The 12,880-nt window shown below is 31.0% G+C and overlaps 2 protein-coding genes across 9 annotated transcripts; one reads left to right on the plus strand and one right to left on the minus strand.

The window, feature by feature from the left end:
- Nucleotides 1-1,231: 1,231 nt before the first annotated feature.
- LOC127148267 (polygalacturonase-like) lies at nt 1,232-3,218 on the plus strand. The gene is made up of 4 exons (XM_051081704.1): nt 1,232-1,695; nt 1,977-2,266; nt 2,344-2,572; nt 2,708-3,218. Exons 1-4 carry the CDS (start codon nt 1,273-1,275, stop codon nt 2,924-2,926), a joined length of 1,161 nt encoding a protein of 386 aa, XP_050937661.1. The 5' UTR covers nt 1,232-1,272; the 3' UTR covers nt 2,927-3,218.
- Nucleotides 3,219-4,494: 1,276 nt separating this feature from the next.
- On the minus strand, nt 4,495-6,351 carry LOC127148277 (uncharacterized). 8 transcript variants are annotated; one of them, XR_007819158.1, is made up of 5 exons: nt 5,968-6,351; nt 5,766-5,821; nt 5,557-5,652; nt 5,401-5,445; nt 4,495-4,790 (listed from the first exon to the last, which is right to left on the minus strand). XR_007819158.1 is itself a non-coding variant. In XM_051081740.1 (5 exons), the coding sequence occupies exons 1-5, from the start codon at nt 6,010-6,012 to the stop codon at nt 4,643-4,645; spliced, it is 387 nt and encodes a 128-aa protein (XP_050937697.1). In that variant the 5' UTR covers nt 6,013-6,351; the 3' UTR covers nt 4,495-4,642. The 8 variants fall into 8 exon arrangements, 5 of the variants coding, with proteins under 5 accessions (XP_050937697.1, XP_050937696.1, XP_050937695.1 ...); XR_007819157.1 differs by having other exon boundaries at nt 5,401-5,448; XR_007819159.1 differs by having other exon boundaries at nt 5,401-5,448; nt 5,899-6,351.
- Between the last annotated feature and the right edge of the window lie 6,529 nt (nt 6,352-12,880).

Below are 12,880 nucleotides of genomic sequence, written 5' to 3' on the forward strand. Positions count from 1 at the left end.
CCAATCCAGTCTATCAATGTAATCGTCAATTTAGGTAATCTTCGATTGAAGGGGAGGTGATGAAGATGACAGGTGACTGAAGCGGCGTGACCAACCGCAGGCCAACGCAGTTAGCGAAGATTGTTTACGATCAGGAATTCTTACTGCGACCAACAGAATCAACGAGATAGAATGCTTGAGCAATTGATGGCGGGGAAGCCGAAAGTAAGTCCCTGGATGCATCCTATCCCGGAGAATCAGCAGTAGTTGCATGGTCAGATCAATCCAGGTCATTCAGACAAAGTCGGGTGACGTCGTCTTCCTTAAAGAAGAGATTACCAAAAGAGGCTTGAAGACATTGTCAGACATATCTTTTCAGCTTTTCTTTAATTTGCATATCAAACAGTACATATCCGTTTTCATTGGTTTGGTTTATTGTTGCAATAAAAAATATTTGAAATCGACGATTAAAACATTGATGAAAAAAATCAATTATTTTAATTTAAAGAAAATATTAATAAAATACTTACATAGGAATAGTTGATTTCAACCAATAATTAACAAATCATAAAATGATAAATCGAAGGAAATAGAAGATTTGTAATTATAATAAACCATATAGTTCGACAATAATGATGGATCAAATTACAAATTTAGAAGTATAGTTGTTACAAACACCATAGTTTATGTCATTTTACCTCAATTATTTTTATTTTTTTCGACTCAACATACTACACGGAAAGCTTTAAAAGGGCCAAGAATTTACCATCATTCAAACTCCTTATCCTGAGTGCTTTATTATTATTTTTTATTTTTCCTTTTGAGTTGTTTATCTTCAAAATCTATATATATTATTTTAATTTATTTGTTTTATTTTGAAGAACCCTAAACTTCAAATTATTTTGACATAATGAGAAGGAATTAAGGCACACATTGCGTAAGGGTTCAACATTTTTTTTCCTCCAAAACGAAAAAAGAAAGAAAGAAAACATGTGAGGCCATATTGGTCATTTCATTTGCCCACATTCAGTGATTAAAGCCATAAATAAAGAAAACTCCTTTTCAATCAATCCTCAATTTTCGAAGTTTTTTTTTTTTTTTTTTTTTTTTTTTTTTTTTTTTTTAAAATTTTAAAAAAGCATAAGAGAAACATCCTTTTAGACCTAAATTTTCCAACAAAGGAATTAGTTATATTTCTCCCCCCCCTCTGTAGTCTATATAAACCCCTCAAAACCCATCCAATTTCCCCACCACAACACACCCACATTCTCAACTCTTTCGTCTCACTTTATTATGGCTCTTCACAAAACCTTATTCATTCTTTTCCTCTTCCTCACTTTGGCCTCGGCTTCCACCTTTAACGTAGTCGATTTCGGTGCAAAACCCAACATCGGAACCGACTCATCGCAGGCGTTCGAGGAAGCTTGGGCTAGTGCATGTCGTGCAACGACAGCCGTGTCCATTTATGTTCCAAAAGGGAGATTCTATGTGAAAAGTATAGCATTTGAAGGGCCTTGCAATAATAATGATATCACTATACGAATTGATGGGACGCTTTTGGCTCCATCAAACTATGCTGTGATTGCAAATTCAGGAAATTGGATCACTTTTAAACGTGTTGATGGTGTTAACGTGTTTGGTGGCGTTCTTGATGCCCAAGGATTTGGATTATGGGCTTGCAAGAATTCCAAAAGCTCTTGCCCCTCCGGAGCCACGGTAAATTAAATTTGTCCAAATATTATTTAGTCTCCAATTTTAACTATGTACTTTTAATTTATACACATATGACATATTACAATTTTTTATATAAAAATTTAGTTTATTTAAAAAAATGAAAAAGACTTTGAGCAGCGATTAGTGGACTAAAATTGAACCATATATATTTTAGCCCATGTTTTTTTTACGTAAGTTACCATTTTTATTTATTTCCTTCCACGGAGATTTTCTTTCTAATTATAAAACATTGTCAAATATTATTTTTTCCTCCTCTGGTGCAGTCGTTGGAATTTTCCAATTCAAAGAATATAATGGTTAGTGGCTTAACGTCACTAAATAGTCAAATGTTCCACATAGTAATCAATGGTTGTCAAAATGTGAAAGCACAAGGACTGAAGATATCAGCTGCTGGTAATAGCCCAAACACCGACGGCATTCACGTAGCATTATCCTCAACGGTTACTATCCTCAACTCTATAATTGGCACGGGCGACGATTGCATTTCAATAGGTCCTGGCACGTCGAACTTGTGGATTGAGAATGTTGCTTGTGGACCTGGACATGGAATCAGGTACTCAATTGAAAAAAATTAATAAAAGTTTAACCTTGACAATTAAAGCTAAGATATAACTTTTATTTGGTTATCAGCATTGGGAGTTTAGGAAGAGAAGTGCAAGAAGATGGTGTTGAGAATGTAACAGTTAAATCTGCTACATTCACAAACACACAAAATGGGGTCAGAATTAAAACATGGGGAAAGCCGAGCAATGGATTTGCAAGAAGCGTTATCTTTCAAGACATTGTAATGGTCAATGTGGAAAATCCTATCATTATTGATCAAAATTATTGCCCCGACAACAAAGGTTGTCCTGGACAGGTCAGTATGGATTTCCGTTTTAAAAAAGTTTTTTTTTTTCAATGCATGTTTATGCAAGCAATTTAGTTATCTAATCACAACTTTTTTTTTTCTATAGAATATTTCTTATCTTATTTATTCTTTTTGTATAATTAGGATTCTGGAGTTAAAATCAGCGATGTGACATATCGAAACATACACGGAACATCAGCGACGCAAGTTGCGATGAAATTCGATTGTAGCTCGAAATTTCCATGCAATGACATAACTTTGGAGGATGTGGAGTTGAGTTATAAGAATGAAGCAGCTGAAGCTTCATGTAGTCATGCTGAAGGAAGTGCTGCTGGTTTAGTTCAGCCATCAAGTTGTTTGTAGACAGGTCTTAGAACTATGTAATATATAATTTTATAATTATATTATAAGGTCCTCTAGGGTTAGCTAGGGATATGTTACCTGTCTTAGCATAGATAAGAATTGAAGTTCCAAGGTTGAGGTTATGGTACTAGCAAGTAGCAACCCACTATGGGGCGTGTTCGTTTCCAGAGTCAACATCGAGTTTTCTAGATTTTTGTTTAATTAGTTTAGCACCTTTGATCAACATTAATTAATCTACTAGTGTCGACCATTTTATTGCTATTTTAAAGGTGAATGATTTTTATTACACTTACCTATCTATTACTCGTTATTTTAGTGGATTGAAATAAAACTTGTTGTATGGTGTCCAATTTTAATCTCTATCAAACCCCAACGATCTATACATAGCACACAGATCCATGACAATAAGTATATTGGAATTCACGTTGAAATTGTTAAAATCATTTTTGCTATTTAAATATTTATATATAATTTTAGACTTTTAAAATCAATATAATTATAATACTATCGAAATTAATTTGAATGATTAAAAAAATATTTTATAATGATTTTGAAATCGTAGAGAAAACAATTTCAACCATTCTAAAACCACTTATAAACATGTCCAAATTAAACAGGGACAACAAATTTGTCAAAAAAAAAGTGTTTTCTAAAAACCATTTTTTAATATTACAATTAATATAGAGATAGAGTATAAAACTATTTTCTAATGGAAAAAATGTTATGTCAAATGATTGAATCTCACTTTTAATTTGTTCTATCATTTAATATTGGATATATTGATCACATATAATCGAGTGTATATAGATTAAGGAGGTTAATTAATTCATTAAGCATCGTAATAATCAAGCTTTGACTCTTTTAAACGAAAACATATTCTCAATCTCAATTGTATTTCTTTTTTAGATTACAAAATTTTAGAAGTATTTTAGTTATTGAATAATTGAAAAACATTTTTAGTTTGCAAGTCAAACTTTGTATACAAAATAAATTCAATAGATTTAGTTAGAAGCAAGGTAAACCAATGGAACTTGTGTGTGTTCCTTTTTATTCAAACTAAAATGGATTAGAAAACAAGAGAAAGATTGTGCATACAATATGCATATAACATGGGCAAGATTTCAGTATATTTTAATGTAGCCCATTTTTAGGGGATGCCATTGGAAATTCCTCTTAGTTATACCAATCGTGTATGCCAATATTTTCCGATAATGTCAGCTTCGATTTTATCGGTATTGTTGCCAACCATAAATTAAACAAAACTTTTAGAAAAAAAGCAAATCAAACTAATAGAAAAAATCCAAACTAATACTCAATAAGAAAAAGAAAATAGTGAATTGAATTTAGGGTTTTTTTATAAAAAAATTTAACAAACCGATAACATATTTACGAGGGGTCTATTCAATAACATAACAAAGTGGAAAATTATTTACACTCTATAGAACAATTTCAGAAACGAAAAATCCATAGACCCACCATGTGAAATACCAAAAATACCCTAATAAATGTGCGATTAATTGTCCGCGCGCCCGATTAATGTTAATAAACGATTATTAGACGCCATCATGTAGAATAATATACAATTGATACACGATCTTGTAAATTACCAAATATATATAAACGATAAAAAATAAACGCTAAACGATAACAAACGATAACGTTATTTTGATATTCATATATATTGCACCTACCCTTGTGTACAAGTTTCATTAATGTCTAATTTGATGGTCTCGTTAAAAATATAGGTTCACTGGCTAATTGAGTGCAGACACCGAAACAACAAGGGTAAATGATGAGGAATTTAAGACATACTGATATAGCTGTGCCGTTTATATAGAAATCAATCGGCATCTCCACCGACCAGCTGCAAATGTAGCAACAGTTAGTTAACCTCTATAAGAAGATAAATACGGCAGAATGTTGGTCAAAAAGTATATTCAATCAAAACAAGAAAAAGTGTAATGATCTATTCAGAATCTGTTCAAAGAAAAATTCAGCACTTGCATAAACAATGAATGATTAATGCAGAATACTATGTATGGTTAAATAACAAATTTAGTCGGTAAACTTTAAATCTGTAAGAAATCTAATAGACACAAAATTGAAAATCTAACGTTCAGGACTAACTTGAGCCTTTTATTTTAATATTTAGAAATCTTAGCACGTATGGTCCAACCAATAAACTATTTCCATGGACATAAAATTCAAATTTATATTTAAGAATTTTGTTTAGTGCTAAGAATGAAATCTTGTTTTCTACTTCTTAAAAATAATAGTAATAATAATAATGAAAAGCGTAAGATTCTCTCTTAGGAAAATATCAATTTTGAGCTTGTGTTCAAATATCCAAGGTAATTCTAAAACAATGAACTTAACTTATGGCCGATAGTAAAAAAAAGGACCAAAAACATAAGAAGGTAAAACGAATCAAAGAAAAAAACATAGAGTCCTTGCTCATCATCTTGCTCAATTACGTAAGGGACTTGTAGTTCTGCAAGAACTTGAAAATGCTCCAAATGCTCCTTGTTTAAAAAAGAAACCCTTGGATTAGAAATAACAATCCCAATTGTTTTACTTTATCCATACAAACAGCCTTAAGATTGCTTATTCATTAACCAACTACTACTTACAAATACTTGTGGTTCTTAAAACTTAAAATTCTCCTTCGCATTTCATCAAATAGCTTATGTTCATCTTTCACTTTAGCCACAATTTTTACCACCAACCTAATAAAAAAGAAACAATAAGAACCCAGAAGAGAAAATCCATCAAATTTCCCATTAAATATTTGTACGGTAGAACAAACACAAATATCGGAAAAAGGAAACAAAAAACGCACTTGTGATTGCGATTGAAAGGCACTTCCAGATGTGTTTTGTCGATTTCTTCCTACAGCTACCCATTAAAAATTTTCAATTCCTTAAAGAAACAAAAACTCCATCTAACAATTATACAGGAACAAAATAACTCACAAAAAGAGAGCTTCTCCCAACTGAAAAGGATGAGAAAAGGAATGGATTCTCATTTAGTTGTTTTTGTACCTCTGCATTATGTGGATTCACATGGATATTTTCTAGATTTTGCATCAAACGGATGAGGGAGGAGAAGCATCGAACAACTTGAGACGACGAACGAAGATGAATAGGGAAGAGGAAGAGACAGCAGTGGCTAGAGGTTGATTTCGACGGCGAACGTGTATCACAGCGGATGCGAGGGTTTTTGCGAGCGTTTGGTGAGCTCCTTCAAATGACACCAAGAGCATTTTCAAGAGAGAGAGAAAGTCGAGATCTACGGCGGCTGGAGCGTTTGCGAGAGAGAGGGAAAGTTGTGCTTTCACGAATTGGAGAGCGTTTGCCAGAGAGAGACTGCGTCAGCCAAAGCATTTGAAGGGTTTTTGCGAGTGTGTTTGCGAGAGGAAGGGAAAGTGTTGCCGACGAAAGGGAATAATTATTTTTTTAAGAAAAATATTTTAATGACACAAAAATTACGTTGTTAATTAACGACGTAAAATTTGTGTCAAAAAAAATTAAATAACGACGCAAAAAATGTGTTATTAAAAATTCTGCATTTTATATTTTTAATGATACATTTTACTCCACCCCATCCTTTTTTTATTTTTAATGACACAATGTCTTGATTAGTAGTGTCATTAAAATCCATTTTTCTAGTAGTAGATATAAATGATCGTGTAAATTATCTTTAACGATATTACATATGTGTGTCTGATCATGTATGAAAATATAAACGATAAAAAACGATCATCATACACGATACTGTATATTACCATATATAAACGATAAGGTAAAAAACAATAAAAGATGACAAAAAAGTTTAGATATAGACGATCATGTAAAGTAGCTTCAACTATCGTATATACAAGTATAAACGATCATTTAGAAAAACTCTAATAACTCGTAATTATAAAAATATCATAAAAATGAAAGGGGCTATAAAAAGGTGAAGGAACTTGCTCAGACTTTTTCATTCATCATCTTCCTCGTCAATCGTTTATATCCTAGTAACTACTTCAACAGAACTGTCGCGATCGATGATTTGATTTGTATATAAAGAGGTTTGAATCTATATTCATTTCGATATATCTCCATCATCTATATATATCTGTCACTATCTATCTCGTATACAAAAAGGTCTAAATCTATATATATTTCGATCTATCTATATCTATCACGATCTATCCCGCATACGAAGACGTCTGTTTCTATACTAATTGTATATATTTTATTGTTTGTATTTCATTGAATAATTTATATTAATTTTCTTTTTTACAAAAAGATGGTGAGCAAGAAGCAACAAGCATGTAGAAAATCAATAAAGTGTAAAGTAAAGACAAAAGAAAGAAAAAGAAATAAAGGTAACAGACTAGAAAAAGAAATAAAGGTAACAAACTAGAATGTGAATATCTGTCTGTATAACATTGTATATTTGGGTATATTTTTCTGTATAGCGCTCTGTATTTGTAAATTTGTTAAAACTTAACCTTGTTTGAAACATACTGTTTATTATGTCTTTCAACAGGTGAAACACTATCCAAATGACATTATTATGGAAGATGAACAAAAAAACCTTAAAATTACTGTATACTACAATTTAGAAAACATTGAATCAGATCAAGTCCAAAATAGACCAAAGAATTCTTTCTCTAGTTTTGACAAACAGTCCTTTTGGTCAGTTCTTTAACATTAAAATAGCCAAAATATCCACACAATTCATGAATTTTCTATTAAGAAAATAATGCCATACAAAAAACACTAATATCCTTGCTTTCAACTTCAATGGACATATAGTAGAATTTGGGCTGAAAGAATTTTGTTTTGTGACTGGACTAAAAGGTCAGAAATTTTTTGAGTTAAATCTAGAAGAAAGAAAAGAAAATGGTTTGAAAAATGCCCTTTTCCGTCATGATGACTTTATAACAAGAAGAGATATAGAAAGAACTTTCAAAGCGTTATGCAACGTGGAAGACTCATTGTGACTGGACTAAAAGGTCAGAAATTTTTTATGCCATTTTTCTTTTCTGAGTTTCTTTTAGAAAAGGGTTTTATGCCTAATAGCTTGAAGAAAAAAACCAATCATATATATATTTTCGCATTTTTGTATCATTTTTGTGAATAAATTAGTTTTTTGCTCAGTTTTTTTTGTTTTGTAATTTGCTTTATCTACTTGAGGAGAAATTGTTAAAAGAAAGAGAAGGATATGGGCAAGCAAGGGCCTTTTTATCACTTTGGAGTTACAATTGCTAGTTTTTCAAACTATAATCGACAACATATTGAGTCTAAGTTTCAATTCCATCATCTTCCCATTTCTTTTGAGGTTTTTACTGAACCCAAATATAAAGTTTGAACTGTGTTATGTTTGTATTAATTCCCCAATGACATCAAAGAAAACTATCTTTTAGTGAAGCCCACACTGTATTCCCTTATAATGCTGGCATGTTTTGGTTTTGAATTAGTGTCTCAATGAGAATTAGTTTTGTACTTGAATTTCTTGTCGATTGTCTCCATTATATTTGGCGTCTCCCATGGAAGTATCTCTGTCAGTGCTACAATTTTTACATTGGAACAAGCATTTTCAAATAAAGTATATGTGTGTATATTAATACATAATTATATAACAAATAACTACTTTCGAAGATGGTTGAAATATCTACAATAGAACCTAATATAGAAAGATATGAGGATGAAATATAGGAGAAGAGAAAAATCAATTGAAGAACATGAAGATGAAACCGTTTCTGCACATGGTAACTTTAATTTGAGGATTTAATTAAACTGCATTAGATGACCGAGAGTTCTGTGAGTGCTCAATTTTATTTTGCTTTCTGCTTATATTGGTTTGAAGTTTTGTTTTGCATTGTTTTCTATAATTTTTTTTAATAAATGTGGACGTTTTTATTCCATTCCAAAAGCTGCCTTATTATTTTCACTTGTTTCTGCAATCCAGCGAGAGTTTTATTTTGAAGGAGGTGCAATGGTTTTGGCTGATGGAGGTGTTGTTTGCATTTATGAGTTTGACAAAATGAGATCAAAGGATAGGTAACCTAAAAGGATTTAGTCAGCTGTTGATTAGTGAAATTACTCATATCGGTTTATTTAGCCTTCTTTAAATTTCAACTTCGAGAGTTTTTTTTACAAGATTACACTCTACACATGGATTTGAATTCTGTATGTTTCTTTTGTAATGTTTGTACTTGGAGAAAGAAGATGAACAAATAAAAAAAAATTAAAGTAAAATAAAACATCAAAAGATGAATAAATAATTTTTTTTTTTTTTTTTTTTTTTTTTTAACTTTAACCTTCTTTGTTGATATTTGCAGACTACCATGGACCTCCGAAGGTTAACTGTAGGGAAAAATCCCATGAGCCCATCTAAGTGGAAGGAAGAGCACGTAAGACTTATCTTTTTCACACGAGGCTACTATCTCCTCATTTCTTTGTTCTTTCATTTTTAAGTTTTTTTTTTGTTCTTCCTATTAGCTTTCATCAAGTAGGAGAATTTAAGAATGAGAAGTTAGAAGTTAACCTCTTTTAGACTCTATCAAAATCTCTTACATTTTAACTTAATAAGATTGGCTTTTTTTATGATTCTTTTGTGTTGCTTCTTTCTTTCTACTCTTGTTTGTGGTATTATTTTCTTATAATGCCTCCATGATCTTTTTTTCCTTTTTAAGGAACTTGCACTAAATATCTGACTATTTTGGATGTTTGAAGTATCTTGTAGTGTGTTTTTTAAACCCGAGCTGTTCAATGCATTGGTAAAGTAATGAACTTGTATTATGTTATTGATCATAAGTTCACATTTCTTTTCTTGCTTTAGTCTAGTATGGGTTTGATTTCTTTTTGAAACTATTGATGCACTTAGATAGGAAGTGAATTTTTGTTTTCAGAATCCTTGCTCTATTGCATTATTCTATAGTATCTAGGTTTATGTTTGCGTAGGTCAACATAGAATTCGTGGAAATTTTAGCATTCAGGTGTGAACTTACACTTAATCAATAACATTTAAATGGTTGGTAGAATTTGGATATCATATAAAGCCATAAATTCTTCAACTAGCCTCTTAAGATTGCATGTTTAATGTCTTCAAAGACAGAAGACATTCAATTCTTTTCTTCTTTCTCCTAAGGTTTGTTGCCATTTTTTAAATGATGTTGTTCTTTGATCATTCTCTTGAGTTTTTAAGAATGTTATCCATTATTGCAGACTGGGTTGATTAAATGTCATTTTGTTTGTGATCCGAGTTGCACCTCTTCTGGCTAGATCTAATTTGCTCATTACCAGGGATATAGAGTGGGCAACTAAACTCCTGGCATCATCTTAAGAACGCAAAGAATGCTTGTGTAATTTGATAGATCCTTTTGTTGAATTGTGTTTCCAGCCTTTTAACTTTCCGTTTTTTTTAGCAAAAATCATGTTGATGATCAAACACACTTTTCTCATTTAATGGTATCTTGGCAACCCCTCCCCCTTCTTCTTTGTTGTTGGGTTATAATTGGTTTATTTATACATTCTATCTATATATTGGACACCAACTTCACATTGTGAAGAAAGCCTTGAATTTCACCTTTATTATATATGAATGAGCTTACACCCCACTCCTCTCTATATGATAAATTTTCAGTAAAAGGATTTGAATGTTTAGGGATGATAGAAAATGAGATGAAATCTTCTCTAAATAATCTTCTACTTCTTGTTTCAGTTTTTTGGTATTGTAACTTGGTTGTATTTGTTGTTTAACTTGGTTAATTAGTGATATAGATCTATTGTTTGTTTGGTTCTAAGTTTCTTCTCCTGAATTCAACTTGCTTTGTTTTCTATTCGTAATTTGGAATCCAATTACTTGCTTATGGTTTGGAATTTTGCTTTGTTATGCCTCTGTGTGAAAACATTACTTGAATTACTACCTGAGACTGATGCTTGAGTTGTTACAGTAAAGGAGTGTGTTATCATGAACTAGGTGGAATATCGAGTTGAAATGTATGTCATCTACCTTCTTTTACCGATATAGAGATGGATAGGTAGTGGATTAGTAGGATTTAGACTTTCTTGTTTGAGATACACGATCATTGTTTATGATTTTCTTTACTAGTGCTTATACTTATTCTTATTCTTATTATTTAGATTTTTAGACTCTATGTTGAAAATTACACTATATCTACATATGGAAATTAATTGGTTTTGTTTTATTTTCTTTTGTGTCCATAGCCTCTTAGAATGATTTTAAAGACATGCTTGAATAGTTTTGAGAAATTATTTTCCTCCATTGAATTTTGAGTTATTGAGTCAAATAACGTCTTTTCTATTTATTTAATGGTTCAAGTCAACACAAAATGTTGAATTACATTACAAAGTTATGTGAGAAAGTAAATAATTTTTAAAAATAAATGACATATCCAAATGATCATTCATTAGCAAACGTATGTGCATACGTGAACCACATATAACAATTACATCTTTGTTTCATTTATCGTGGTATTGTTGGTTTATCCCAAACTTCCATTTTGTAGTTTTACAGTTTGTTGTGGTGGACGTTGTTTATTCTTGACTTCCAATGATTTATATTTTGTGGTGTGGTGATATTTTTTTATCTATCACTAAAAGACTAAACCATGTGACGAATTTGAGAAATTTGAGATGTAGATTTTTTTTTCAACATTCTAGTATGACTTAATTGATAGAATGTTTTCACTTAATTTATGAAATCATGATTTCAAATAATGGAAGAATAAGGGATAAAGTAAGACATTATTTCAAATATTTATTAAGATCTAAAATATGGTCACGGTTTTCTAAAAGGATACAGTGGAGTGCTAAGGCCTCCATAGGAATGACTCCCTAATTTAATTATAGTTTTTGTTTTTCATTAGATCTTTTTCTTTATTTTTGTATCCAATCACAATGTACAAGTCATTATCTTATTTTCTTTTTTTAAAATCATTCAACTTCTAGGATGTCCTTCAGATGTGCAAAATGCTATATGCTTTTTCATATTATATAATTACTAACACAATTTTCGTCTATATTGGTTAAAATCATAAGCTTCCAAGATCTGATTCAAAATGATATATTTTGAACCCTTACAAGCTTGTGGGCCAGTGGGAACAAAATAAAAATTGGATTCATTGGTAACATGGGGTTGATTTTATTAATCAAACAATAAACAGAAATAAATAGTGCAAAAGTAAAATGCAAGGAATTAAAACGAGTGAGGGTAGGCAGTGTTGGAAGATTCGTTCAAAGAAAATAGACTCAAGGATAAGAATTAACGAGGTTGATTATTATCATTAGCAGAGGATAATTCACAAGTTTAGTAAGTTGTAATTGATATTTTTTGTCGTTCTTGTATAGAGAGCATGTGTACAATTGGTATAGTTGTGTATTTCGTGATTGCTTTGTATGTTGTTTGATGGTCATTTAAATGTGGGCTAACTTACTCGTACATATTTGTATGCTCACCCCATTAGATTTTTTATGTGTTGAAATGAGCAATGCTACATTAGTGATGCTAAAACAGGGACTTGGAGAAAAGATTGATTATTTTTTATTGTTGTGAAGATTTTGAGTTGAATCTACAAGTATTGTTGCTTATACTTCCCGTCTTGAATAATTTATCTACGTTAAAATAGTTCAACTCGCTTTTTGCGTACTATTGTTGTTTTTAATTGATTAATTTTCTATTAGATTCCCCGTTAGATTGATCCTAATAAAGCTATCAAAAATTCAAGTAACTTTGTGAAAGTGATATAGTAACGGTTCAAGCAAACAAGCGTACTTAATCGAGCTTTTAGATTTACTAAATTTGATAAAAAATTCATTAGTTCCTCAAACTAACGAAGGCTCAAAATTAGAATTTATCGAAATAATTAAATGAAGCGTAGTATAATTTAGACATTTAAAAGTATATAAAACATGAGAAGGTAATGATAAGATACATAAG

This window comes from Cucumis melo, chromosome 2 (assembly GCF_025177605.1).
Source record: "Cucumis melo cultivar AY chromosome 2, USDA_Cmelo_AY_1.0, whole genome shotgun sequence".
Classification (NCBI taxonomy): domain Eukaryota; kingdom Viridiplantae; phylum Streptophyta; class Magnoliopsida; order Cucurbitales; family Cucurbitaceae; genus Cucumis; species Cucumis melo.